The sequence below is a fragment of the Schistocerca nitens genome, chromosome 9 (genome assembly GCF_023898315.1).
Source record: "Schistocerca nitens isolate TAMUIC-IGC-003100 chromosome 9, iqSchNite1.1, whole genome shotgun sequence".
Classification (NCBI taxonomy): Eukaryota; Metazoa; Arthropoda; class Insecta; order Orthoptera; family Acrididae; genus Schistocerca; species Schistocerca nitens.
This window is the reverse complement of record NC_064622.1, coordinates 386,330,251-386,357,070: the sequence shown is the minus strand read 5'-3', so window position 1 is coordinate 386,357,070 and position 26,820 is coordinate 386,330,251. Positions and strand designations below refer to the sequence as shown.

Sequence of the window (26,820 nt, the reverse complement as noted above, 5' to 3'; positions counted from 1 at the left end):
AATTTCCTTCCTATGGCACTAATTTTTTTGGGTGTAGGCATACTCTTGTTAGCATCTCAAATGTGTAAAAAGAGTTCATTAGCAAGCCTCGCTAATTCACGATATGTTAATGAGAAGGAAGAGTTTTGATGTACTGTCTCTAAGCCTCATTTGGCCTGGTTATACAGACAGAATAAAATTGCAAAACAAGCAATACATACAAGACCAACAATACATTTTTAAGCTTATCAGTATAAAAGAGTTAATATCAAATGAGTGTATACTAGATATATGGATACACTGAACTACTTCAAAAATGCAAAATTGTCAGTTCTTTATTATTATTACATATCAAATTTTTCTTATGAGAAACAGTAGATTAGTCTCTACAGGGAATGAACTCAACTGAATGCCAGCACTGTAGTTAGTGAACTGATGTAAAATCTGAGGAAAATTTAAAAATACCTTCTGGTTTCTTAATATAAAATCCACATAGGCATCTTCTGTAGGCATCAGCATCACTATCGCAGAGCCCTCATTTCCAATTCTTGCAGTTCTTCCACAACGATGAACAAAAGCTGCAGCAGAAGATGGTGGGTCATACTGAATCACCCAGTGGACATCTGGTATGTCAACACCTCTGGCCATTACATCTGTGCATGCTAGAATTCCTTCAGTATGAGAGAACAAATTGCCATAATTAATCTTGATTACTTGTATCTGAAAATACATTAAATGTAAAACAAATGAGAAGCAAAGATGAAGTAAAATCTTGGCTCACCTGAGTCAGAGTTCCGAAAATTGGTAAACACTTTGCCTCTTGCGTGCTTCATTTTCCCATGTATACTGAACACTTTGAAATCTTTTAGTAACCTGAAATCATGTCACAAAAGAATTCATGAAATTTATTAGTTGTCATCGGTGTTCAGCAAACAGGACAATAATGTTAAAAGACAACTGAACTATCATATGCCAAAACCAGCATTTATACATTTATTTGATGTTATTTGATTAACAACAATCAAAATTCTGCAGTACATCATTTGCAATGGACACCCATTTAATGCTCAGGTTAAAGCCACACTGACCAAATGCAAGGATGCAGCTGATGGCTTGAGTATAAGCTGCCATTCCATATTAGTGTCATATAGACTGTCTGACCTACCACTGTGCTTAGCAACAATCTTCAGATGTTATTTGTACTCTCACTGCTCTTTCTGTTGACAATGAGAAGGCTGACTGAAAAGTCCTCGGTCTCACCCAGAGATCACAACACTACTCGTGTGATTTTTCCACCTTATGTCGGTACAGGTGTTAGTGAATGTTGCGTAAAATTGCAAGTCATTCCAGGTTGAACACTGATCAAAAGTCATTTGCAGTTTGTACATGTGCATGGTGGCTCTTCACTTTCAATTTCCACTTAAAGAAATGGGTGGTTTAAATGTGGCCATGAAAGCATCCAAGATGATCCACATGAAGGACGTCCAAAAAGTGTAAGCACACTAAAAATCACCAAGAAAGTGCATCATATGATTTAGGAAGATCAGTGTACAAAGATGTGTAAAACTGCTACATGCTAGGAATATCAAAGGAATGTGTTGGTCACATTATGCACCAGGTATTAAACATGAGAAAGCTTTATGCAAGATGTGTGCTGTGTGTGCTCACTGTGGATCACAAAACATATTCACAAGACACTTTCCGAAAAATACTTGGTGCATTTTAAGAAAAACAGAAGTGACTTTTTGCATCAATATATGGCAGTGGATGAAACATGGATTCATTACTACACATCATAACCCAAACAGCAGTCTATACAGTGGATAGAAGCTGGTTCTTCAGTTCAGAAAATGCCTAGGAAAGTGCAATTGGTGGGGAATATCATGGCATACATGTTTTGGGATGTGAAAGGAACTGTATTGAATGACTATCTCGTGAAAGGTAAAACCATAACTGGAGAATACTACCCTCAATTTCTAACAAAACTGGATTTAAGTATCTGTGAAAACAGACCCAGCTTAAAGACGAATAAAAATCACCTTCCACAAGGACAATGCACCTACCTGCAAAAGTATCTTGGCAACAGGGAAACTGACGGACTAGCATCCACACTATTCCTTGGATTTGGGTCCCTCAGACTTCCATCTATTTTCAAAACTGAAGAAATTCCTTGCTGGTCAGCACTTTTCATCCAATCAAGAAGCCATTGTCGCTGTAGATGGCTACTTTGCAGCACTTTCAGAGTAGAACTACAGAGTGACTATAATGGCACTGGAAAACCACTGGATAAATGTATTGATATTAGAGGAGATTATGCTGGAAAAAAACTTCTTTGAAAGCATAAATAGTCATTTTCACTATCAGGCTGTGAACATCTCAGACCACCATTATAAGGATGTAGTACATAAACTTTTGTTTGTTTCTAGTGCAATACTTGGACACTACGTATACCATTTTGCGAAGACTACTGCTGTATTTGCATTGTGTGAAACATACTGCACTGAGATAACTTTTTAAGTCTTCTTAACATCTTCTCCCCCTCCGCTGTTATTAATCATCATGATAACAGTTACGGTAAGCTTGAACTACTTGTCCTCTGCACGTCTCAATACTGCATACTGAGAAACTCAGCTCACTCTGTTCCTCCATGAGGTCCACTGTAAGTAAACAAGAGAGCTCAGGCTGATACTGCTTTCCTTGACTTCAAAAAGCACCTGACATCGTTCCGCACTGCCATCTAGTGAAAGAAGTACAAGTTTACTGAGAATCAGAGCAGATATGCAACTGGATACTGGACTTCCTTGCAGATAGAACTCAATGTGCCACCCATAATGTAACAAAATTGACAGATGTAAAGATAATTTTCAGAGTATCCCAAGACTGTTACTGCTTACAATGTATATAAATGACCTAGTAGGATCTGTTCAACTATCAAGAGTGACCTTAAGTGGAATGACCACATTAGACAAATAGTTGGAAAAGACGACGCCAGACAGACTCATAGGAAGAATCTAAAGGAGATGTACCACAGCCACAAAACTAGTGGCTTACACAGAGTTTGTTTGACCTACTATTGAGTACTGGCAGAAATGAAGCTGTGAAGACGGGTCATGAGTTGTGCTTGGGTAGGTCAGTTGGTAGAGCACTTGCCGCGCAAGGCGTAGGTCCCGAGTTCGAGTCTCGGTCCGGCACACAGTTTTAATCTGCCAGGAAGTTTCATATCAGGGCACACTCAGTGAAAATCTCATTCTGGAACTATTGAGTATTGTTTATCAATCTGGGACCTTTAACAGGTAGGACTAATAGAAGAGATAAAGAAGATCCAATGAAGAGTGGCACAATTCATCATGGGATTGTTTAGTTGGCAAGAGAGTGTTACAGAGATGCCAAACAAACCCCAGTGGAAGACACTAAAAAAGTGGTGTTGTGGATTACAGAGAGCTTTGCTATTGAAATTTCGAGAGTACTTCCTGGGAAGGGTCGGACAACATATTACTTCTTCCCACGTATCTTTCGTGAAATGACTACAATGAAAAAATTCAAGAAATTAGAGCTAATACACAGGCTTACCAACAGTCATTCTTCCCACATGGCATTCACCAGTGGAACAGAAAAAAGGAGACCAGTTAGTGGTATCAGAAGTATCCTCCGTCACACACTGTTATTTGGCTTGTGGAGTATGAAGAAGGTTACAGCTGACTAAAAATGGAGATTAAGTAAAATTACTGCTTCCATTTATCTTGAAAACACATTCTCTTTCTCAAGCACGTACACATGTATGCAAAACAAAACCACACACACACACACACACACACACACACACAAAGATGGATTCAAAGAAACAGGGTAACAAAAGAGAGTAACAATATGTAGCCATAATCACTAAAATACTCTAAGAGCCTTCTAAGTATATCCCTATATGTTTATTTTGTCATTTACCATGAGCTGATAATTTAATTTAAAAATGAAGTGGACTGGCAGTTTTGACAGCAGTAATTTAACAATTCCTGTAATATAGACATCCACAACTGTGAGAGGAGGGGAGGGGGGGGGGGGGGGAAGTGGAAGGAGTTATAATTATTATACTAGTGATATGAAACCAAGGTGCGCTGCTTGCTTTCTAAACCCAGGGAAGAACAAATTTTTAAATATGAAGTGTTTTTTCAGAGATATAAATTTGTCAAATGTGTTTTGGTAAATTTGAGCTCCAAACAACATCAATGAATTTTTAAAAATTGTTTCCCTCTTCTTTAGCCCACATAAAACCAGAAATAATTAAAGAAAGCAACTAAACAAACAGTTCAAACGCCTAAAAAGTTTTTGTGATGGAGTCCTTGAATAAAAAGTTGAAATGACACACTCATCAAAAGGGATTTTATCCAAATCTGACACAGCAAGTAAACTGAGAATTTTTTATGTAAAAAGTTCAAATGGACACACACACACACACACACACACACACACACACAGTTTTTTCAACAAAAAATAGTACAATTTTGTTTAAATGACCAACAGCCCAGCCTCTCAACCGTTAAATACAACTGGCAAGGCATTGTGGAGAAAAAAGTTATACTGAAAAGCTTGACACATGTAAAACACTGCTCTTTTGGTCAAAACGAAGTGAAAAGCCTGCAGAGGAGAGAGAGAGAGATATACACAATGTACTTTTTGTCTCAGAAACTTTCACAATGGTCATTGGACCAACCGCAAATCACATCAAGGTGAGTATCCTCGTAACTGCACTGCAGCACATTACAATCTTTGTATTCAAAGTCTTGCAAATTTGTATGTAGAGACGAAACAATAGCGTTATCTTTTATATATTTTCATAATTTCAAGTAACTAGGAGTAAGGTCCAGGATTAATTCATTTCAAGTCACTCATGCAGAGGAAAGTTTTTAATCCCCATTTCACCAATCAATTACTAATTTTATCAGACAGAAAACCCGAATGAGGATAGACGTAAGACAAAATTTCTAGTACTGCAGATAGAAACATTTAAGGCAGAATACTAATCCTAGCTTTTGTAACTTACACTCCTGGAAATTGAAATAAGAACACCGTGAATTCATTGTCCCAGGAAGGGGAAACCTTATTGACACATTCCTGGGGTCAGATACATCACATGATCACACTGACAGAACCACAGGCACATAGACACAGGCAACAGAGCATGCACAATGCCGGCACTAGTACAGTGTATATCCACCTTTCGCAGCAATGCAGGCTGCTATTCTCCCATGGAGACGATCGTAGAGATGCTGGATGTAGTCATGTGGAACGGCTTGCCATGCCATTTCCACCTGGCGCCTCAGTTGGACCAGCGTTCGTGCTGGACGTGCAGACCGCGTGAGACGACGCTTCATCCAGTCCCAAACATGCTCAATGGGGGACAGATCCGGAGATCTTGCTGGCCAGGGTAGTTGACTTACACCTTCTAGAGCACGTTGGGTGGCACGGGATACATGCGGACGTGCATTGTCCTGTTGGAACAGCAAGTTCCCTTGCCGGTCTAGGAATGGTAGAACGATGGGTTCGATGACGGTTTGGATGTACCGTGCACTATTCAGTGTCCCCTCGACGATCACCAGTGGTGTACGGCCAGTGTAGGAGATCGCTCCCCACACCATGATGCCGGGTGTTGGCCCTGTGTGCCTCGGTCGTATGCAGTCCCGATTGTGGCGCTCACCTGCACGGCGCCAAACACGCATACGACCATCATTGGCACCAAGGCAGAAGCGACTCTCATCGCTGAAGACGACACGTCTCCATTCGTCCCTCCATTCACGCCTGTCGCGACACGACTGGAGGCGGGCTGCACGATGTTGGGGCGTGAGCGGAGGACGGCCTAACGGTGTGCGGGACCGTAGCCCAGCTTCATGGAGACGGTTGCGAATGGTCCTCGCCGATACCCCAGGAGCAACAGTGTCCCTAATTTGCTAGGAAGTGGCGGTGCGGTCCCCTACGGCACTGCGTAGGATCCTACGGTCTTGGCGTGCATCCGTGCGTCACTGCGGTCCGGTCCCAGGTCGACGGGCACGTGCACCTTCCGCCGACCACTGGCGACAACATCGATGTACTGTGGAGACCTCACGCCCCACGTGTTGAGCAATTCGGCGGTACGTCCACCCGGCCTCCCGCATGCCCACTATACGCCCTCGCTCAAAGTCCGTCAACTGCACATACGGTTCACGTCCACGCTGTCGCGGCATGCTACCAGTGTTAAAGACTGCGATGGAGCTCCGTATGCCACGGCAAACTGGCTGACACTGACGGCGGCGGTGCACAAATGCTGCACAGCTAGCGCCATTCGACGGCCAACACCGAGGTTCCTGGTGTGTCCGCTGTGCCGTGCGTGTGATCATTGCTTGTACAGCCCTCTCGCAGTGTCCGGAGCAAGTATGGTGGGTCTGACACACCGGTGTCAATGTGTTCTTTTTTCCATTTCCAGGAGTGTATATGCTCCCTCTTCTGGGAAGGAAGCCTGTTTGGTGAAAGTTGGAAGGAGCAAGCAAAGACAAAGAAGAAGGCAATGTAAAGAGTACATAAAACATACAAAATGAGAAGTACAGATGGACCAAAAGAGGAAGATAAGTGAAAAATGGAAAGAACAGTGCAGTTAATAAATATGATGAAAGGGGAAAAGAGAGAGGAATGTAAAATCATTAAAAGGGGGCAGATTGTGAGAGGGCAAAAAATCAAGCAATGGGGTCTGTGTTAAACCACAGGAAGGTAGTGGAGTAATTGGACACGCTGGAGAGCAACTGTAATTTTAACAGCCCATTCAAGAAGGCACTTAGCTATCCCAGCTTAAGCAGTTGATCTTAATGGACAATGAAGATAAAGTACCATAAACCATGTTGTTATACAAAGATAAAATACATTTATTTGTTAGTGGTATGATGGTCGACATGGCTAACAGGGAGAAAGGTTGTTTCAGCATTAAAAATTACATGTTTCATCTCAATTCCATTGTTCTTGGCAATGCTTCACAAAATTGCACCCACTTCATGATTATATTATGGGCAAGTGCCTTCAGGACTGTTTTCGAGAGGACATTGGACAGACAAGCAAAGAACTCATCGACCACATGAGAGATATGGACTTCTGTGGACTCCACGTAACACCTCTAAAATTCTTCCCCCATAATGATTAGGAACACAAAACTGGATAGTTTTGACACACATAGTGCTTTATAATTACAAATCTCTGTTGAATGTGCTTTGAAAAATGCCCTGGTTTCCATGTGTTTATGAATGCAGAAAATGCTCTGCTGAGGTGTCAGCCATTATGAGTCTCATGAGAAGACTCTGCAACCAACTGGCAACTGTTGAGGAGGGGAAAGGGGCACCACCTACAGCTTGGGCAATGTCAACACTTGAAGATCAAACCATAGGATTATTTTGAATACTTAAAGGCACAGTATAGCACTTTTTTCGACATAATACTTATTCACAATATCAGTTAATACTTTCTGAACCATTTGGTGATAAGGAGAAAGCAGGACCTTATAGCGATCAGGTGACATCTGTAATTACTAATTTAAAGGCTTGGGTTTAATCTCAACTAATATTAAGCTCTTGATTTTGGTGACCAAAGAGTCACTCCAACAAAGACTTGTTCAGCAGAGTGTGGAAGAGTGGCTAGAGCTCAAGCACTATCTCACCCTTGATGTGAGCAGCTTTCCATAAAAACATAAGCATCATCCATAGTTCAAGTCTGGGGCAGTAATGAAGATGGGTGGGAGAAGTGCATTCTGCACAGAGAGAAGGAGAGTCAATTCAATGTGATGTCGACAATTTGCAGACTGACAGCCAACTATGTGCCACTGTACACATTACACTGTGAACTGCATTCTCAGTTAAGCCTTCTTTACATCAGAGCTAACAAGCAATGAGCATCAGTGACGCATTGCTATCATTGTCTATAAATCTCTCAATTTTCCCCTGAATAATGAACTGTGTAGCTTTTTAAGTTTCCTCGGAGGAGTAAAAGTAAATTTTGTTCATTTCTACGAAGAAGATAATAATGTAGTATCATAGCTAGAGCAGATCTGAAGAGAATGTCTGAATGGTTGTCCTTAAGAACAGAACATGTAAATATTAAAACCCCATACAGCTGCAGGATTACATGCACCAGTGTCACTGTTACTTTTTTTAATAGAAGAAACAATTTATTATTTACAATATAGCACTCACTGAATCTTTTCACCGAAATGAGCTCATTGCTCAGATCCATATTTTAAGTGTGTTATTGTTTATCTTCATACTTGTAGAATCAAAGAGAGACAATTTTAATATTAAATTTCCATTAAAAAGTCCATACTTACTCATTGAGGACCACAGTAAAGTACTGGACACAGGCACATGTGGACAAGAATAACATGTATTTCTTGTCACTTCCTTTTTCCTTGAAAAATCCAAGAAGTGAAGCCATTTTATTTTCTGGTTCACATATCATGTAATAATTCTTGAGGGAAGCTGGTGTAGAAACATCACTATATGCATAAAAGAAATAAGGGTTATGAGAAGTAAGTTTCCAATAAAATTTGTATTGTATCATCAATTGTACACAATATGAAAACATGACAATAAAACAAAAGTATAAATAACATAACTATTTGTAAATGTATCACACATTCTACATCAGAACAAGGACCACAACACTCTCCTTACATTTAATTATTGCTTCAAACTTAAGGATTCAAAAGTTGCATAAATATGTCCTAATTTTGGTAAACATTTTTGGAAAGCAGTGATCAATTAATTGTTATATTTTAACTAAAGTTCAGTCTTGATCACATCATGTATGTTTTAATAATATAGGTAACCGGTTTCGGTTCTTTCTACAAAACCATCATCAGACCTGTGGATAAATTTTAAGAAATACTAGATACCAATCTTTAAATATAATGAAAGTGTCTAATGATGTCAAAATTTAACAAGATAAAATAAAATTAATTATACCCATGGCTCCCTTAGGATGGTAGGCGGAGCTCTCCTCGCTGCTACGCAGTCAACTGATGGTTATGAGTGCTGAGCACGAGCTTAAATATGCAGAGGCTCCGCCTACTTCCTGTCTCACTACTTCACAACTGCCAATCAGCATTCATAATATGACGCCATCATCAAAGTATAAAAGTAGGAAATACACTAATAACATAAAATTGATTCATTTAAATGTCTGATTAACAGATAGTTAGTATGTCTACAGCTTATTTAAATTTTGGATGAAAACAGTGAACTACGATGTGTAATAGTTGTGCCCTCTATGGGCAACCTTAATACTATTACAGTGCCAGTCACATCAAAGATGTGAAAGTCCTTGGCGTTGTGGTATATATCGATTATACCGAGTCGCCTACATCACAATTGCATCTTTGTTGGATGCTGCAGAATCGTCTTATTTTAACTGTAGTTTTTATAGCAATATTCTTTATAGCAGTAGGGTAGCAGCCACGAGTACATTCCACATTATGTATATCTGAATAACTGATGAGACTGCTGATTAAATTTTTTTAAAATCATCGATCTAATAGTTTTTATAATAATCAATGTCAATTTAATAATTTTTTTTATGTTGTGCAGCATATTTTACATACATTGCTTTTGCCATGTGTATAACTAGTCTTATATTTTTAAAAAACAAAAGAGTAGATGCTTTTATTATAAAATTTCGTCAAAAAGGTCGTAATAATATTTTTCGCGAAAATCTAATTGTTCATTGAGCAGCATTGATGATTTGGTTTTCAAATGAGCATATATCTCAATTTCTTCTAGGATATTCATAAGTAAGCCTTTATTTGCATAATGAAGAACTTGTAAATTCTGTTCTACTGTCCCCTCAGCATGATTATTGAATGCTATATGATGGCCAAATATAGACTTTGTTCGTGAGGTACCCGACGTATGTTCTTTGTACCATACTGCAAAATTTCGACCTGTTTGGCCGATATATATTTTCTCACAGTCTCTACATTGGATCTTGTACACTCCTGATCTGGTAGATTTTCCATTATCTTTACTTACGATATGTCTTAATTTTTGTTGTAAAGTATTGTCAGTTGTAAATGCTATTGTTATTCCAGAATTTTTGAATAAATTAGTAATTCTATCTGATATGTTTCCCATATATGTCATCTTCATATATTTTGGATTACCTATTAGTGGAGTACTTTGTGATTGTTGTACTTTATTAAAAATGATATCTACCTGTCGTGTGTCGAAAGAGTTGGTTTTTGCAATTTGTTTTAAGATGGTCATTTCCTTTTTGATCTCATTAGCTTCTAGCGGTAATTTTAGTATTCGGTGTATCATATACGGTGTATAAGGTTGCCCATAGAGGGCACAACTATTACACATCGTAGTTCACTGTTTTCATCCAAAATTTAAATAAGCTGTAGACATACTAACTATCTGTTAATCAGACATTTAAATGAATCAATTTTATGTTATTAGTGTATTTCCTACTTTTATACTTTGACGATGGCGTCATATTATGAATGCTGATTGGCAGTTGTGAAGTAGTGTGACAGGAAGTAGGCGGAGCCTCTGCATATTTAAGCTCGTGCTCAGCACTCATAACCATCAGTTGACTGCGTAGCAGCGAGGAGAGCTCCGCCTACCATCCTAAGGGAGCCATGGGTATAATTAATTTTATTTTATCATGTTAAATTTTGACATCATTAGACACTTTCATTTTATTTAAAGATTGGTATCTAGTATTTCTTAAAATTTATCCACAGGTCTGATGATGGTTTTGTAGAAAGAACCGAAACCGGTTACCTATATTATTAAAACATACATGATGTGATCAAGACTGAACTTTAGTCAAAATATGTCCTAATTCATTAAAGAGATATTTGACTGAAGAGCTATGCTTCTTAAGGATATTTAAGTTATTAAGAAGATTTTAAAGGAGCCACTAACCTTTGTTTCCCCTTCTCTTTGACAGAGACAAGTACTGGATTTCTCATTCCAGCACGTACTAACTGCTCTAATTCACGAGTTTGAGTGGCAGAGAACAATGCAGTACGTCGCTGCCGTGGTAAGTACTGCAGTATTACAGATATAGTCTTCTCAAAGCCCATGTCTAACAGCCTGTCAGCTTCATCCAAAACTAGTAACTCCTGTGCATAAACAATGCAAAGAATTAATAGACAAACAATACATAGAAAATGTAGGTCACAAGTAACTTTGAGATGAGCTTTAAGCAATTGTCAGTGCTGAGAGCAGAAATATCAGCCCATACACTGCAGTTTACTCTGAAACTCTATCTAATTATGACATATATTTCAGTTATTTACAATATGGGTAAAAGAAATCTACTCACCGAATGGGATCACTCGGACAAAGGCTGAAAGACATAAAATTGATAGTTTTCAGGATGAGGTACAGCTCCTGGCTGAAGAGTGGAAAGGGTTGGAGGAGGAAGCTAACAAATCAGGAAAAATCAGGCATAAACATGGATGGATGAGAGATGAAACTGCACTGTTGGCATCTGGCAAAAAGTAAAACAATTGAAAAATCAGAAGTCAGAGATGAGTGGAAGTATGCAATAAACGGGCCAAAAATTATGGGACACTAAATGCTGGAAAAATGGTAGAGAGGGAGAAAATCATAAATTACAAGAAACAGAAAGACAAAGAAAGGAATGATACAAGAAGATTAGGAGAAAACTGGTTGTAAACTGAAGACATGTTGGTGATGACAACCAGGCACACGCTGCGGACAAAGTTCCTACCTGCAAATTTCTGGAGAACTGGTATCAGAATGTAAATCCAGATACCTTGTGTGGGAAGAGAGGCACCAATATATTAACTACTGCAGCAAAGAGCAAGGTCTACAACACAGTACTATCTGTTGCCATACATATTCTCTGCTCATGTCCATTCACACTTTTCATAATTTGGTGCTTGTCATGCCACAATAAAAGGCTGGAGAATGCACATTAGTTTGTATACGATGCGACTTATTTTGCAGGTGGCTCTCCTCTTCATGTAAAATTGTAACAGGACAGGTGCAGGTAGTGGTAGGATGCACAGGACCAGTCTTACATTAGTGGTAGTCACTGGGGTCTTAACAACAATGAAAAGGAAAGGATTCAGATGGAGCACAGGATCTGATGAGGATGTTGAAAAACTTAGGGTAGGGGTGCTGACAAAAGAACATTAAGTAATATGGACTATATTTCTGCAAATCCTCTGTATTTCTGTGGTTTTCTGGCTCAATGCTATTTGGACTGTTGTTCTCGTTTTCATTTCAATTATATTTTTCTCTGTCTGTACATTTGTCTCACTCTTAATTTCCCTCACTTTTTGTCATACTCATCTCCACTCACCTCTGATCTGCCTACTAATTTATGTCACTGCTAAGTTCTCACATTTTCAGATCTTTTCCGTACTAACAACCAAGTTTTCCATGTCAGCCTGTCTGGAGAGAGAGGTGACACAGTGGTTAAGACAACGGACTCACATTTGGCAGAGTAGCAGTTCAAATCTAAATTTATCTTTTCTATGGTTTCCCTAAACAAAATAACCATCACAATAGCAGCACATGACTTCCACTTGACATCTCTTTAACATTCTATATACTGTGAATGCCTATAGTGAAGTAGGTTGCAAATGATCATTAGTTTTGGGATCACAAATACAGGGTGATTATAATTAAACTTTCAAACCACTGTAGAAATAACACCAATGGTCAGAATGACATCAAATAGCTATGGATATTAACTGAGAATGGCGAAAACATACGGCAGAAGAAAAATAAATAGTTACAAAATGTAACAGAAGATGGCACTGTAAGCATCAATTTAATAGTGGTTGAATACAAATGAATCATACAATGCCCAAGGTGTACATTTGACATTAACAAACTGTGCTACTCAGTGTGCATGGGTGTGCAGGTGTGATGCTGTTAGTAACTAAGTCCATTCACCACGGCAAGGTCATATCACATTGGATGGGAAAGATCGGTTTTTAATTGTCCTGAGGCCAAAAACTGCATAAAAAGTATCAATAACACCAGTTTCCCATTGTCCTGAGGCCAAAAACCACATAAAAAGCATCAATCACATCGGCTTTTAATTGCCCTGCGGCCAAAAACTGCATAAAAAGTATCAATCAAAATCAAATTGGATTATTAATTTCCATGTGACTGGCGCAAAACATGTTCAATATGCTGTCCACTGTTTTCTCCAGGTTGAAATTGCGAAACAGCATGTCCCACAACTGATTGAAGCGTTTCTGGAGTCACATTCAAAATGTGTTGCGCAATGCGTGCCTTCAATGCAGCTAAGTTTGCAATCGGAACACTGAACACAAGATCTTTCAGATAGCCCCACAGCAGAAGTCACATGTATTAAGGTAGGTGATTGGGATGGCCAAGCTGTACGAAAATGGTGGCTGATAACTATAGCATTTGCGAAATGGCACTTCAACAGCTGGTTAACTGGATTTGCAATGTGCGGAGGTGTACCATCTTGCATAAAAATGATCTCAAAGGCACATCCATGCTTTGGAGAGCTGGAATGACATGGTTGCACGAAAGACACTCATAGTGCTTACCAGTGACAGTACAGGTAACAGGACCGGAAGCACATGTCTCTTCGAAAAAATGTGGCGCTATTATACATGATGCCGTAAAGCCGCACCACAGAAACCTTCTCAGGATGAAGTGGTACTGGTTGAGTTGCATGTGGATTCCGTTGCCCAGATTTGACAATTCTGTGTATTGACATATCCTGCCAGATGAAAGTGGGCTTCGTGTGTCCACAAAATCTTCCCCAGCCAATCATTGTCCACTTCCATGCAAACAAGAAATTCCAAGGCAAAGGTCTTTCTTGTTCACAGGTTAACAGGAAGCAGCTCGTGCACATGGGTGATTTTAAAAGGATAGCAAAGAAGGATGTTTCATAGGATTTTACTCACCGTTCTCACGCATATGTCCACTTTTCGGTCAATTCTCCGTGCACAACACGTTTGCACACCACCACTTGTCTCCTACAGCATTGCTGTAGCCACTGCTTACACTGATGTCAAATGAATTCGTTTCCTCCTTCTACCAGGTTGCACACCAGAAGAACCCGTATTCCAGAATTTCTGAAGCATTTTCTCCAGACCTACGGCACTCATTGGACCAATGCCTCCTTTCTTCACACCCTTCTGTGTGGAACTTCTGCAGAGTGACAAGGGCACAGTCATCATTCTTGTAATACAGCTTTACAAGCAGAGCGCAATCCTGCTTTGAGACAGTCACGGCGAACGTCACAGATCCGAAAGGAGGGAAAGCCATGTACCCGGAGTGTTTATACCAAATTGAATATGTCGTGTGCATGGCAGGTGTTTTCATTTACATATTCTGACACATACAGAACCATCTATTCATCAATTTTTACACTAATTTTTTTCCTCTGTCATTCGTTTTCACCCTTCTCTGATAAAATTCCATTGCAATTTGATGCCATTCTGACCAGTGGTGTTACCGTATTTCTACAGTGTTTCTTAAAGTTTAACTTTAATTATAATCACCCTGCATATTGGCCATGGATTTGCTTAGTCACAAGGGAAGTGAAGAATACAACCACAACCTCTAAGTGATACTGCTCTCCTATTTAGTCCTCTTCTTCAGCACCTATTCCCCTAAATTTATGTATTTTAATTCTCCTCTTTCTATTCACATCACTTTTCATTTTCTCATTTTGTTATTTTGTGCCTATTTCCATCCATTACAATCTTTTCTCTCCATTTTCCAGTTTCCTTTTACAGTGACCGGTGATCTGAGAAGACAGGAAACAAGTCAAGAAGCAGCAGAAACTGGCCAACTGGCTGAGGCATCAACAGTGAGCAGCAGAGAGTAAACAGGATGGCACAATAAGAGACGGATAGACAATGGAGAGAGCATGGCGGAATAACAAGTCCAGTGGGTAAACCTTGATTGAAAATATCAGATGATGTGAATTCTGAACCGAAAAATGTCATGTAGTGGGCACAGTGAATCAGGACTGACTACCGAGCTGCTGTGGTGCTGGCTTTAAAGCACGGTCACAGATGCTGATAGGCTGACAAGGCAAGTGCATCCCCGTGGTAGCGGTGACACCAGCATCTGCTGATGTAGCAGGACTGTCTAGTAGCTGTCATCGAAAGCATATCTTCTAATGGGTCTCCAAACGTGTCAGGCCAGGATACTAGATCTTTACCTTTCATTTCTTTCAGCTACAAGTTATTCAACGGAATCTGAATAATTTGCTGTTTTGAAAGCTCAGGCCTGACAAGTTTTTGCTGCTAGCCATGAATTCACCATTTCATTGGTTAGTTGGTAAGTACTTACTATCCTTTGTGTGTGTCACAGTACTTACCACGATTAGAAGGTTACATGTAACATGAAATCTATGAACTGGTATTAGGTTCAGTGAAGATACATAAAAGATGTGAACTGTGTTAAAACAGTTGTTTCATGCACAACAGCAAAAAAGAAATGACACTGATTTGATAAAATTTGGGTGTATTAGTACTACACCACTCTTCAAAGCATTACATCTGATTGCAAACTTACCAAAGATTTCACAGCAGCTGGAAGGTTAATGTCCTGTTGTCTAGTAAGGAGATCCTCCAGGCGACCAGGAGTAGCAATGATGATGTTGGCACCATTACTACAAAATTTCTCCACATCTGACACAATGGTGGTGCCACCAACAACAAGAATCTGTGTAAGGTTACTGACATACTTCAGAAAATGTGAGAGGACTTCATTAGTTTGTGTGGCTAATTCACGTGTTGGAGAAATTACTATTGCACCAACTTCATGCCGTTTCAGTTTATCTGGACGCTTCTGCAACAAAGAAATCACTGGAAGAGACTGTTTCGTGTTGCAAGCATAAAACAAAAGAAAGAAAAAGGTAAAGACAGATGTGTGGAGTACTTTTGTTGTTATAAGTAATATTTCACAAATAAAAAGAACTGTTGAGTCATCGAAAGGCATATAAAAGAGAACGAAAACTGTTAGCTTTCTGATAATGAGCTAAAGTACACACACTTACATACACCTGTGCAGTTACACTTAACAGCTGGACAAACAGTACTGGGATTGCAGTTCGGCATGTGGACTAGGTTGAAGAATTGTGTGGGACTGGGTGATCAGGGGAAGAAAGAGGTGGGGAGTGAGAGGAGAGGTTGAAGAGGAGTAGCTGACAGCTTGGAGAAAGGCTGCAAGTGCCTGGGGTAGGAATGCAAGAGGGTGAGGTGGCTGGTGAATGGGCTAGAAATGTTACACATGGGCACACAGCTGGTGAGTTCATGCAGTGTACCAGCATCGTAATGTCGAGGTGTGGAAAGGAAGGGGGTGATAGGACAGGTAAAGGGGAGATTATTGGATACAGGATGTGGGTACATTAAGTTAACGGTGCCTGAAGTCAGGAGAATTGTGGGAGTAAAGGCTGTACTGCAAGGATTACTCCGACATGCATAGAGCAGAATAGCTGGTGACAGAGGAGAGGGTCCAGATGGCATGGGTTATGAAGCAGCCATGGAACTCAAGCATGTTGTGCTCAGCATCGTGTTCTGTCTCTAGATGGTCAAGAGAAAACAGTTTGGCAGAGACCATTCATTCTGGTGAACAGCTGGTTGGTAGTCATGTCCACACAACATGCTGTGCACAAATGTGGTATGAGGCATGATTGCTTTCACAAGCAGCCCAGTCTCTAGTGGGATAGGATAAGCCAGTGACAGCACCAGAATAGAATGTGCTGCATGGGTGAATCGAGTGGATCTTACACCTGGGTCTTTCACAGGGATATGACCCCTGTGGCAAGGGATTGGGGATGGGATTGGCACTGGGATGGAGCAGGGTGTTCTGAAGGTTGGGTGGGTGGTAGAATACCATATTAGGAGGGGTAGAAAGGATCACTGGTAGGATGTCCTCATTTCTGGGCACGATGAGGGACATCATTAGTTATTTTGCTACCCAAATAGTAAAACTTGTATACTATATTTAGTGTCTCATTTTCTAATCTAGTTTCTTGGCATCAACTGAGCTAATTCATTTACATTTGATTACCCTTTTATTACTTTTTTTGACGTACATCTCTTTAATATTTATTCAAGAAATACCCACTGCATTCAGCTACTCTTCCAAGTCCTCTGCCAGCTCTGAAAGAATTACAGTGCCATCAGCAAATCTTAAAAGTTTTTATTTCTCATTCCTGAAATTTAATTTCCTATCTGCATTTCTTCCTGTTGTCCTTCACGGCTTGCTCTCTGATAGGCATTTAACCCAATACTGCATGAATATCTGCCCCTGCCAGCCATGCCAAATGTGTGTACATCTAATGTTGGATGCCCTCTGAGGTCTTTATGTGGCATATTCTGGGATGACTTTCAGAGTCATCTGAAGTTTGTTTGAATTATTATTGGTATCGAAAGGGCATGCTGCGGTCACATGCAACTCTCCACATGCAGACGATATTCTTAAAGCAGTTAACAGGAATTCTAGAGCTCTTTCTGTGACTCAATAATTGTATGAACGCAACAAGCTGAGGACTGCTGCAAACAAAAGTGTTTATATTTTATTGAAAGGTAAGTTGTCAAGAACTACAAATCTTTCTGTTTCTATTTACAAATCTTTCTATTTCCAATTAGTAAGAAAGAGGGAAACTGGCAGCTTTGGGGATATACACTGAAGAGGGAAAGGGTGTAAAACACTAATATTTCTAAGGTCTGTGAGAAATCCTTCAAACTGATGCAAAAATGAACTACAATAGCACCAAAAATTTGGCAAAAGTCTATATCAGAGACAGTGGCAACCACAGCGGTCATTCTCTACTGTTCATAGGCTGGTAATGCGACAGTTTTGCATAGCCAATGGGATTCTACTTCCATGTGATCAATGGGAGGTGAGAAAAGAGGCAATGCACTTCTAGTGCTGAGACTGAAACTATTCTCTTCCTCACTGTTGCCACAAATATTTGACTGTATTTTCTGAATATGTCAAGAATCGTGAGATTGTGTTCCGGTTGAGACCTAATAGCTCAACCTGAATTAAATTAATAATCCTAGTTGTCCAAATGTTTGCCAGTTTCTGCTGAATGTGTAATAATTTTGTAGGTTGTGGTATACTGACTAGAGACTGTCACTATTTTCCTTCACCTCTTGGTTTCGTATTGTCTGCATAGAACCAGCAGCTAACACACTCTCTTTCTTTCCCATCGTACATCACTGTGAGTGCTAGCAGAAGTACGGAATGCTTCGGCTGACTTGCATCTCCAGTACTTACTGGGTGACACTATCAGCAGGCAAATTAGAGATACTTGGAATTCCCTAATCCACTCACAAATCAAGAGGAGGTGTGTAGATTATTGGTTCTGCAAATGCAAGCTCAAAAAAGTAAATTTCTTACTAAAACATTAGGGGCTTAGGATACTGATGACAAATGAATGGGAATTCATCTGGTACAATAACAGTATTTGAAAAAAATATCAGCATTAGAGAATGTGTAGAAAGGAGTCAATTAATTCCTTCAAAGGGGGCAATTATCATGTTAATGAAAACACACACACACACACACACACACACACACACACACACACACACACACACACAAATCCAGATTACGATTGCAGGCTCAATCAGAGTAGCAATGAGAGATTAGTTTGTGAAGAAACAGGGAAACTTGAACAAGGAGAGATAAGAAATAAGCATTTTTAAGCAAAACTTAGGCAACCGATTTGATGAAAAATTCGAGCATTTATCTTACATAAAGTTAGTCAATGGATCAAAATAATACAGTGTTGTTCAGTGGTCATTTTGGCACCATAATGGAAAATTATCGAAAGAAGACTAAAAGTCAATTTTCATAAATTTTTATTATGGAAAATTGTTATGTTTCCTACTTTCAAACATTATATGAATGCTGAATGATGTATTTTGAGATAAGTGATCACAAAAATGACTAAAATCATTCACCAGGGAAATCTTGCCCAACATAAATCTGCGACAGAACAGAAGATCACCCATTTTTCAAGCTTACACAATATACTGACTATGATATCATTCATTACAACACATATGAACGGACTCAAATAATACAGAATATATTTAATTGCACAAATAACATGATTTTAATGGGTCAACTACAGAAATTTGGGTCTTTTTTAGGTTGGAGAAAAAAAAATAAATACAACAATCCTAATATTGACAACATACCAAAAAAGAAAGATTGTCAGTGAACAATAAAACCACATTAAAAGAATTGTTATCAGAAATTTTACTTGAACACCATTACAGAAGTGTCTGATTCCATGCATCTGCTTTGACCCGTGATGTCAATATGGCGGAAATGGCTACTTTCAGCATATACAAATGGCAATGATGTCACTATATACACATGCTAACGAACACGAACAAAAATACAACTGACACAATATTGTCTTACTCTAAAAATAAAATGAAACCAACAGGACAACCGCGGACAATTGGGGGATTACGACAGGGACAAGCTAAATATACAGCAATAAAAAACACTGCACCATTCCAAAACAAACAATATCCAAAAAAATTTAAATTACAGCATTCCACTACACCAACAAAACAAAATGAATTGGACATTTCCCTTGACCTATGTAGCTCAACCACAGCCACCAATACAAAAAAAACCAACACCTACAACCCAGAAAAGGGGGAGTGGACATTTCCCTTGACCTATATAGTTCAAATGCAAATCTACAACCCCAAAAAGTGGAATTGGACATTTCTCTTTACCTTTACAGCTCAACCACAGCTATCGATACCAAAGAACCGACACCTACAATTCTGAAAATGGAACCAAAACCTCAACAACTCAAAAACCCAAATACCCATATTCACTACATCAATTAAACACACAAAACATCACAATTACTACAGAGACAAACAATGCCACATATACATGTCCCTGGCCCAAGCTGCCTGAACTCTTTACCAACCTCATGTTGTTACCACAAACATGACATCTAACATATTAAGAAATCAGACTGAACATCTGCAGAAACTGTATGCCAGATATCATATCACCACCTATCTCAGAATGTAATGATACACTAGTGGACTTGACCAGCATATCCTAACCTATCGCTTGAGCCTTTGTCCCACAATCTGCACAGGGTCGGCATTGTTTCAATCGGACTTGGCATGGTTAGTGCGAAGGAGTGGCCACATGCCCTTCCTGCTGCCACCTCGTACCCCCGTGACAGCATCAGTATACCCCAGCTGTCTGTGTCTAGTAGAAATCATGAAACAGTGGGAACGCGTTTCAAATGTCTGCGAGTTGTGTAACTGAGGCGGGTCGTGGGGACCAACACAGTATTCACCTAGTAGGGTATAGGAAACCGCCTAAAAACCACATCCAGGCTGGTCAGCACACTGGCCCTCGTCGTCAATCCGCCAGGCGGATATGATTCAAGATAGGCGCACCTACATGAGTCCGGGAAGCAGCGCATTAGTGCTCTCGGCTAACCTGGCAGGTTACTTCACCATCATATCCATACCTAACAAATAAGTAACAAAAAAATTAGACTTCTTTCTGCACAACAAACATCAAATTGAACAGACCTAAAAAATACTTTAATAACTCACTGAAGAAACTTCCACAACCCACGTTACCTCACTACCTACACTCAGAACCGCATTAGCGCCATGACAACCAAAACTCAAATGAATCCAATACCACCAGAGGGCACCACTAACTACAATAACATGACATCTACTAACATAACCAACTTAAAAACTCTGCGTCATAGTGACATCACATGTCACAACACCATTTCGACACAGGTCAAAGCAGACAAGTGGAATCGGACGCTTCTGTTAACCCAGCTCAAATGAAGTCTATGATGCCACAAACCCACACATAGCTTCAAAATGCAGTATACCACAAAGCCACACACATAAACAAACTTCAGCTTACCTACATCACTAAAACGAAGTCTATGGTACCAACACTATCTCTAGAATGGCCAGCCTGGACTTCTCAAACCATGAATCCCTAAGGATAATATTGGTCCCTGGAGCATGATTCAGCAACTTTGGTTCATCTCATATCCTCCCCATGTACGTAACACTTCACTTCCTCCACAGTTAAACTGAATAACTGTACGAAATCAGTCGTGGTCAACATGTCGTCCCCTGTTGAGACACACAGCAATCTACTCATGAACTGTGTTTGTCTTCTCTATGACTCCGGTCCAGATTGTATACCAGTCAGGTTCCTCTTAGAGTATGCTGATAAAATAGCTCCATATTTAGCAATTTTATACAACCACTCTCTCACAGAAGGTTCCGTACCTAAAGACTGGAAAATTGCTCAAGTCACACCAATACCCAAAAAGGGAAGTAGGAGTAATCCGCTAAATTACAGGCCTATATCACTAACGTTGATTTGCAGTAGGGTTTTGGAACATATACTGTATTTAAACATTATGAAGTACCTCGAAGAAAACGTTTTATTGACACATAGTCAGCACGGTTTCAGAAAATGTCGTTCTTGTAAAACACAACTAGCTCTTTTTACTCATGAAGTAATAAATGCTTTCGACAGGGGATGTCAAATTGATTCCATATTTTTAGATTTCCAGAAGGCTTTCAACATTGTTCCTCACAAGCGTTTTCTAACCAAACTGCGTGCCTACGGAGTATCGCCCCAGTTGTGTGACTGGATTCGTGATTTCCTGTCAGAAAGGTCACAATTCGTAGTAATAGACGGAAAGTCATCGAGTAAAACAGAAGTAATATCCGGTGTTCCCCAAGGAAGTGTTATAGGCCCTCTATTGTTCCTGATCTATATTAACGGCATAGGAGACAATCTGAGTAGGCGTCTTAGACTGTTTGCAGATGATGCTGTCATCTGTTCTGTTGGCACCCACCTACTTAGGGAGAAATGATCATCAAGATAAAATAAATCAGGATGAATAGCAGAGTAATCACGTAGATAGATAGAAAATCAAACCATAAAATTAAATTTCCAATCATAAACAACACACCACTCTAATAATTTCAAACCTGAAAACAAAGGTATTGCCCATAACTGCCAATATCAAAATAACTAACTAACAAACCGCAACAAATTCTTTCAACATTATTTTCAGAAGCAGCACTCAAGAAAATCCAATGAATCAGTAAGAGCACTCATAAACAATTCAGAAAGAAACAACCACACTACAGTGTGTCACCACATACGCCAACATGCCCTCTGCAAATGCAATCTGTGGGTGGCACCACAGACTTCGGTTGATTGAAATCAAGATAACCTGATGTGGACTTGAGCTCCACTCCTCCTAGATGTGAGTCCTCATTACAGTTTAGAGGTCCTAATGCGATTCTTTAAATCACACGGAGTGAAATTCTTGTCTAATGTAATTCAATTAACATAACTGAAAAGATACTTGCTGAAATATCTTGAAGTATTGATGATAAATAAAACTACTCACTGCTCACAACTGAGGAGTCAAGTGTAGAGCAAATTTTAACATACCTGAAGCATTTCCAAAAGGGGAACTAGGAATGCCAATGTTTTACCACTTCCAGTGACTGCTTCAGCTGCGACATCCTTATTTTTCAACAGTAATGGAATGCAGGCAGCCTACAAAAAAAAGTACATGACAGTAGCAAACATAATATTCGATAACAAACTGAGGCTTACTAATATTCAGAGCCATAACTTTTACCATTGGCTGCCTTCAAAAGATTTATACAAACTAGGAAGGAACTTGACAAGAATATTCACATAACATGCCCAATGATGGCTCTACTGTTCTTGAACACCATCTTTTCATGCACAAACACAGTGAGCTGTTTTGAGGAGTTAACAATGTGGCAATTCAAATGGCAGGATATTTTGCATACCACGTCTTACATATCATTCGAAGCGAATGCCAAAAGCATTACATCATAAAACCTGTCTAAAAAGAATAAGTGCTCTTCTTTTCTTCTTGCCCGAATGCACAAATGAGTCTGTTTCTGGGGTCAACGGAGGCGTCTGATTCCCACCCGTCGGCTTTGACCCCTGACGTAAGGGTATTGTGGTGTGTGACGTCATGACAGTGTGGAGTTTAGTTTATGAGTGTGCTGTGGTTGATGGTGTCCTCTGGTGATGTGTGTATGGTCCGCATGTTATGTGGTGTATTGGGTTCATTTGGGTGTTGGTGCTTGAAGTGTGCATTTATTGGTCGTGACTGTTATAGAAGAATAGAAATGAGGGTTAAGGTTCTGCACCTTTTTGGGCTTGTGGCAGAGATAGTGAAATGCGGCGTATGCAAGCAGAATATGTGAGTTGTGTGTGTGTGTGTGTCATTGGGATGGCTGACCTAGTGTGTAATGCTGGAACTTTTTTGTGGGTTTATTGTTCGTGTGTTATAATGTTCGGTGGGTTTTTTATGTGTTGTTGCGTCGGTGGTATTTGCTGCATGTGTTGGTGGTAGATGTTTTGGTAACGGTACTTGTGGTTGATTTATGTATCTTAGGGGAAGTACTCGATTTCAATTTTTTTGGGTATCGTCAGTTGTATTTTAAATATATAGGTCATGGGAAGTGACCAATTCAATTTGTGTGTTTTGGTGTCATGAGCTGCTGTTGACCTACATAGGTCAAGGGAAGTGTCCGATTCCAATGTGTCGTAGCTCTTTGTGGTTTGGTATCCTGGGCTGCTGTTGACCTATATAGGTCAAGGGAAGTGTCCAATTCCAAATTTTTATTTCTGTTGTTGGTTTTGTTGTATCGATAGTTGCGGTGTGATTATAATTTTTGGGAGTAGTTGCTTTTTATTTTGTAGTATCGACAATTGCCGTTGGGCTATGTAGGTGAAGGGAACTGACTGATTGCTGTCGATATTGTAAGTGTAGCGGAATTTGGGAATTTTGTGGTGTTTTTATGCCGTCGTTTTGTATGGTTTGGGATCGTGGTTTGTGACTGTATGTTATTCTATTTAGTTTGTTCCCACCCAAAAACCCCCAATTTCCCGCACTGTTGAGGGAGATGTGTTTGTTGTCGTGTTTATGTAATGACGTCATACGCGCCATATTGGAGACGTTGAGAATTGTCGTTTCCGCCATATTGGTGACGTCACGGTTCAATGATGGATGGAATCAGACACTTCTGCAATCCACCGTTTCTTTTACCAGGAGCAATCAAAGCACTTTATGATTTCCTTACTCATGTGTTAAATTACCAGAGCATTAACTCAGATATCATCAAGGCGGATTGCAACAAAAATTTGCAACCATTTCTGGAATTTAATTTTTGAATCACTGACTCTATTCTTAACTGATGATGATGATGATGCAACAGTAGTTAACTCAAATATAGAACAAGCAATACTGCAAGTAAACAAAGGTGGAAAAAAAAAACATCGACTGCAGCAACACCAGAGTTATTTCTCTTCATTTGCAGATTTTCTATCAGCACTAACATCCTCGAAACCCATTCAAAAAATGACTAAATTACTAAATAATGTTTAAAAAAAATAAGGTTCAAAGGTTTTTCACTCATATCAAGTTTTGATTCTGTAGACATTGTTTACAGAAACAAGTTTATTTTGTGCAAATTGTGTTCCTCATTAAGGAAAACCTAGGTTTTCTTAAGTTTGTCATGATTTTCGGGATCGTTTGGAACATTTTGTTTTGAATGCTAGTATGGTTTGGCCGTGTCACCAAAGTTCTCACTTAGAATATAAAAAAAAGGTGGAAATGGGGAGAAGTATATCAGTTTTTATGGAATTAACCATTGATAAACAATATTTAACTTCAAGGCACTTTGAGATCATCTACTAGTTGTCCAATTTCAGCAGAAGTTTTTTACAGTATGTTTTTTGTTGACTGGAATAGGACTACGGAACCTAAAAACTTCAGCTCTTGGAAAACTACTTGTAGTTAAGGACCACCCCATGCAACATCCAGTTCTTAGGCAATCCTTCAATGGGAGGGGGGCAGTAAAGGTGATAAGGGTTTAATATCCTATCGATGATGAGGTCATTAGAGACAGAGCATATGCTCAGATTGCCTAGGGAAGCAGAGTCCCGTGTGATACTATGCAACTAGATACAGAAGTGAAAGACAGGGAGGCGGCCCAAAGTGTCTCTGCGACAATCCTCATAAATGATAAATTGTCATTCATTATCTATAGTGATTTATTGTCCCGTATACACACAAGCATCCTCCTACTAGTATCCAAAGAAAACAGATTTAATAAGTCATTATTGGGATCCTTACATCACTCAATTATGTGAATTGGTAAACACACAATGCATTAAAAAGAAACAGAAATATTGGTAGAAAAAAGATAGGTTATCAAGACGTCATTTGCCAGTGAAGGTCATTGGCAGAAGTGGGAATATGGAGCACATTCAGCAAACAAAGTTTGTACTAGTGATTGCTCCAAATTTGCTATGTGCACAGAGATTCTCACAAAGACAGAATAACCTGAATAGCAAACTCACAAATAATAATAATAATAATTTCAGGAACGCAGGAAAATGTAAGTATTCCTCTTCATGCTCTCACTTCTTCCATAAGTGGAATGATAAGAACATGTAATACATTGCACAATGAAAATTCATTTGTGTCATCAACTAATCCTGATATACTGGGCTCATACGCCTGTTAGGAAACCGGTATTACAAACCTTTAAAGATAAACACATACTCATCTGTTCCCCTCCTTTCTCAGCAAAAACAGTGCAATAAATCTTCTAAAATATTCTGTACATAGTGGAGGTAAGGTAAAACAGACGTGCGGCATATCTACACATATTTTCCAAATGGTATCCTCTTTAAAGAACTTCGCTGTTCCCTTGTTGACATCTTCACTTGGATTTCAACGAGCGTCGAGAAAGATTATTTTCCCCAATTTGTCAGGATACGCTATATCCCGGGGTGTAATTAGATAGTTGTGGGCCACAAAATTAATTATCGCATTGAAGCTTAATTACTTTACATTGTAAAAGCTTTGCTACTTGCAAGAGAATAGCGTTTAACTTACGCGCTAGAAAATGAAAATAATAAAAAAATCGAATTCCGTCTTAAATAACTACGTAATTTACACGGCTAATTTCAAGCAGATAACACCACATTAATAATAAAAAAAGGTTCGCAACACATTTATGATTCACTTTATAATTTGTACCTGCACTGGTGTCATGTATTTAAACCCAAGATCCTTGATTGCTTTCAGAACAGGAGCTGAAAGTCTGACTTCTAACTTTTCCCATGCTGTTTCCATTGTCCGTAATTTTGTTTAAGTCTCACTCAATTCAATAACTTGACGATTGGTGGACTTTGCTAAACATGTTTATGTTTACATAACAGTTCACACACGTGCTTTTTGGTCCAAAGATGTTACAGTTTCAATACTGCCAACCTTTAACATGGCACGATCAACTACAGTCGGTTAATACACCCAACATAAGCGTCACCAAAGCTAGTGGAACAGTGCACTTGCAATGTAGTTGTATATGTGAACTCCCAGTTTATAGTGGCGCAACTTAAGAGGCGCAACTTTTGTTGTGCCACATAAAGTTCAACTTGGTTATACTTTGTTGCGCCACTTTTCTTCCACCACTGCTTCCTGGTGGTAATATTTCGAAACACGATCTTTGTGTCGCAGTTATCGTGGAGCAATTGCTGCTCTATTCCATTCGATTTCAGTGTGGTTTCACTTCACTGAAGAAAGCGAAAACAGTGGTCGGGAGGCACACTTCGGCAACTTGTGGAACTACAAGGACTGCAGCCTATGTTTGGTTTTCTGCAGCAGTATGTGCGATTCTGTGTGTGTGTGTGTGTGTGGGGGGGGGGGGGTATATTTGCAAACAAATGACGTAACCCA

The 26,820-nt window shown here is 39.5% G+C and overlaps 1 protein-coding gene across 1 annotated transcript in view; it reads right to left on the bottom strand.

The window, feature by feature from the left end:
- The window catches only part of LOC126203800 (ATP-dependent RNA helicase DDX55), a 38,368-nt gene extending 12,051 nt beyond the window's left edge, over positions 1–26,317 (bottom strand). Inside the window, exons 1-7 of the mRNA XM_049938167.1 lie at positions 26,122–26,317; positions 22,479–22,586; positions 15,534–15,809; positions 10,908–11,107; positions 8,309–8,476; positions 761–852; positions 445–650 (exon numbers count right to left, since the gene is read on the bottom strand). Of these exons, the coding sequence (XP_049794124.1) occupies positions 445–650; positions 761–852; positions 8,309–8,476; positions 10,908–11,107; positions 15,534–15,809; positions 22,479–22,586; positions 26,122–26,217 (1,146 nt within the window). The 5' untranslated portion in view covers positions 26,218–26,317. The remainder of the gene's footprint in view (positions 1–444; positions 651–760; positions 853–8,308; positions 8,477–10,907; positions 11,108–15,533; positions 15,810–22,478; positions 22,587–26,121) is intronic.
- Between the last annotated feature and the right edge of the window lie 503 nt (positions 26,318–26,820).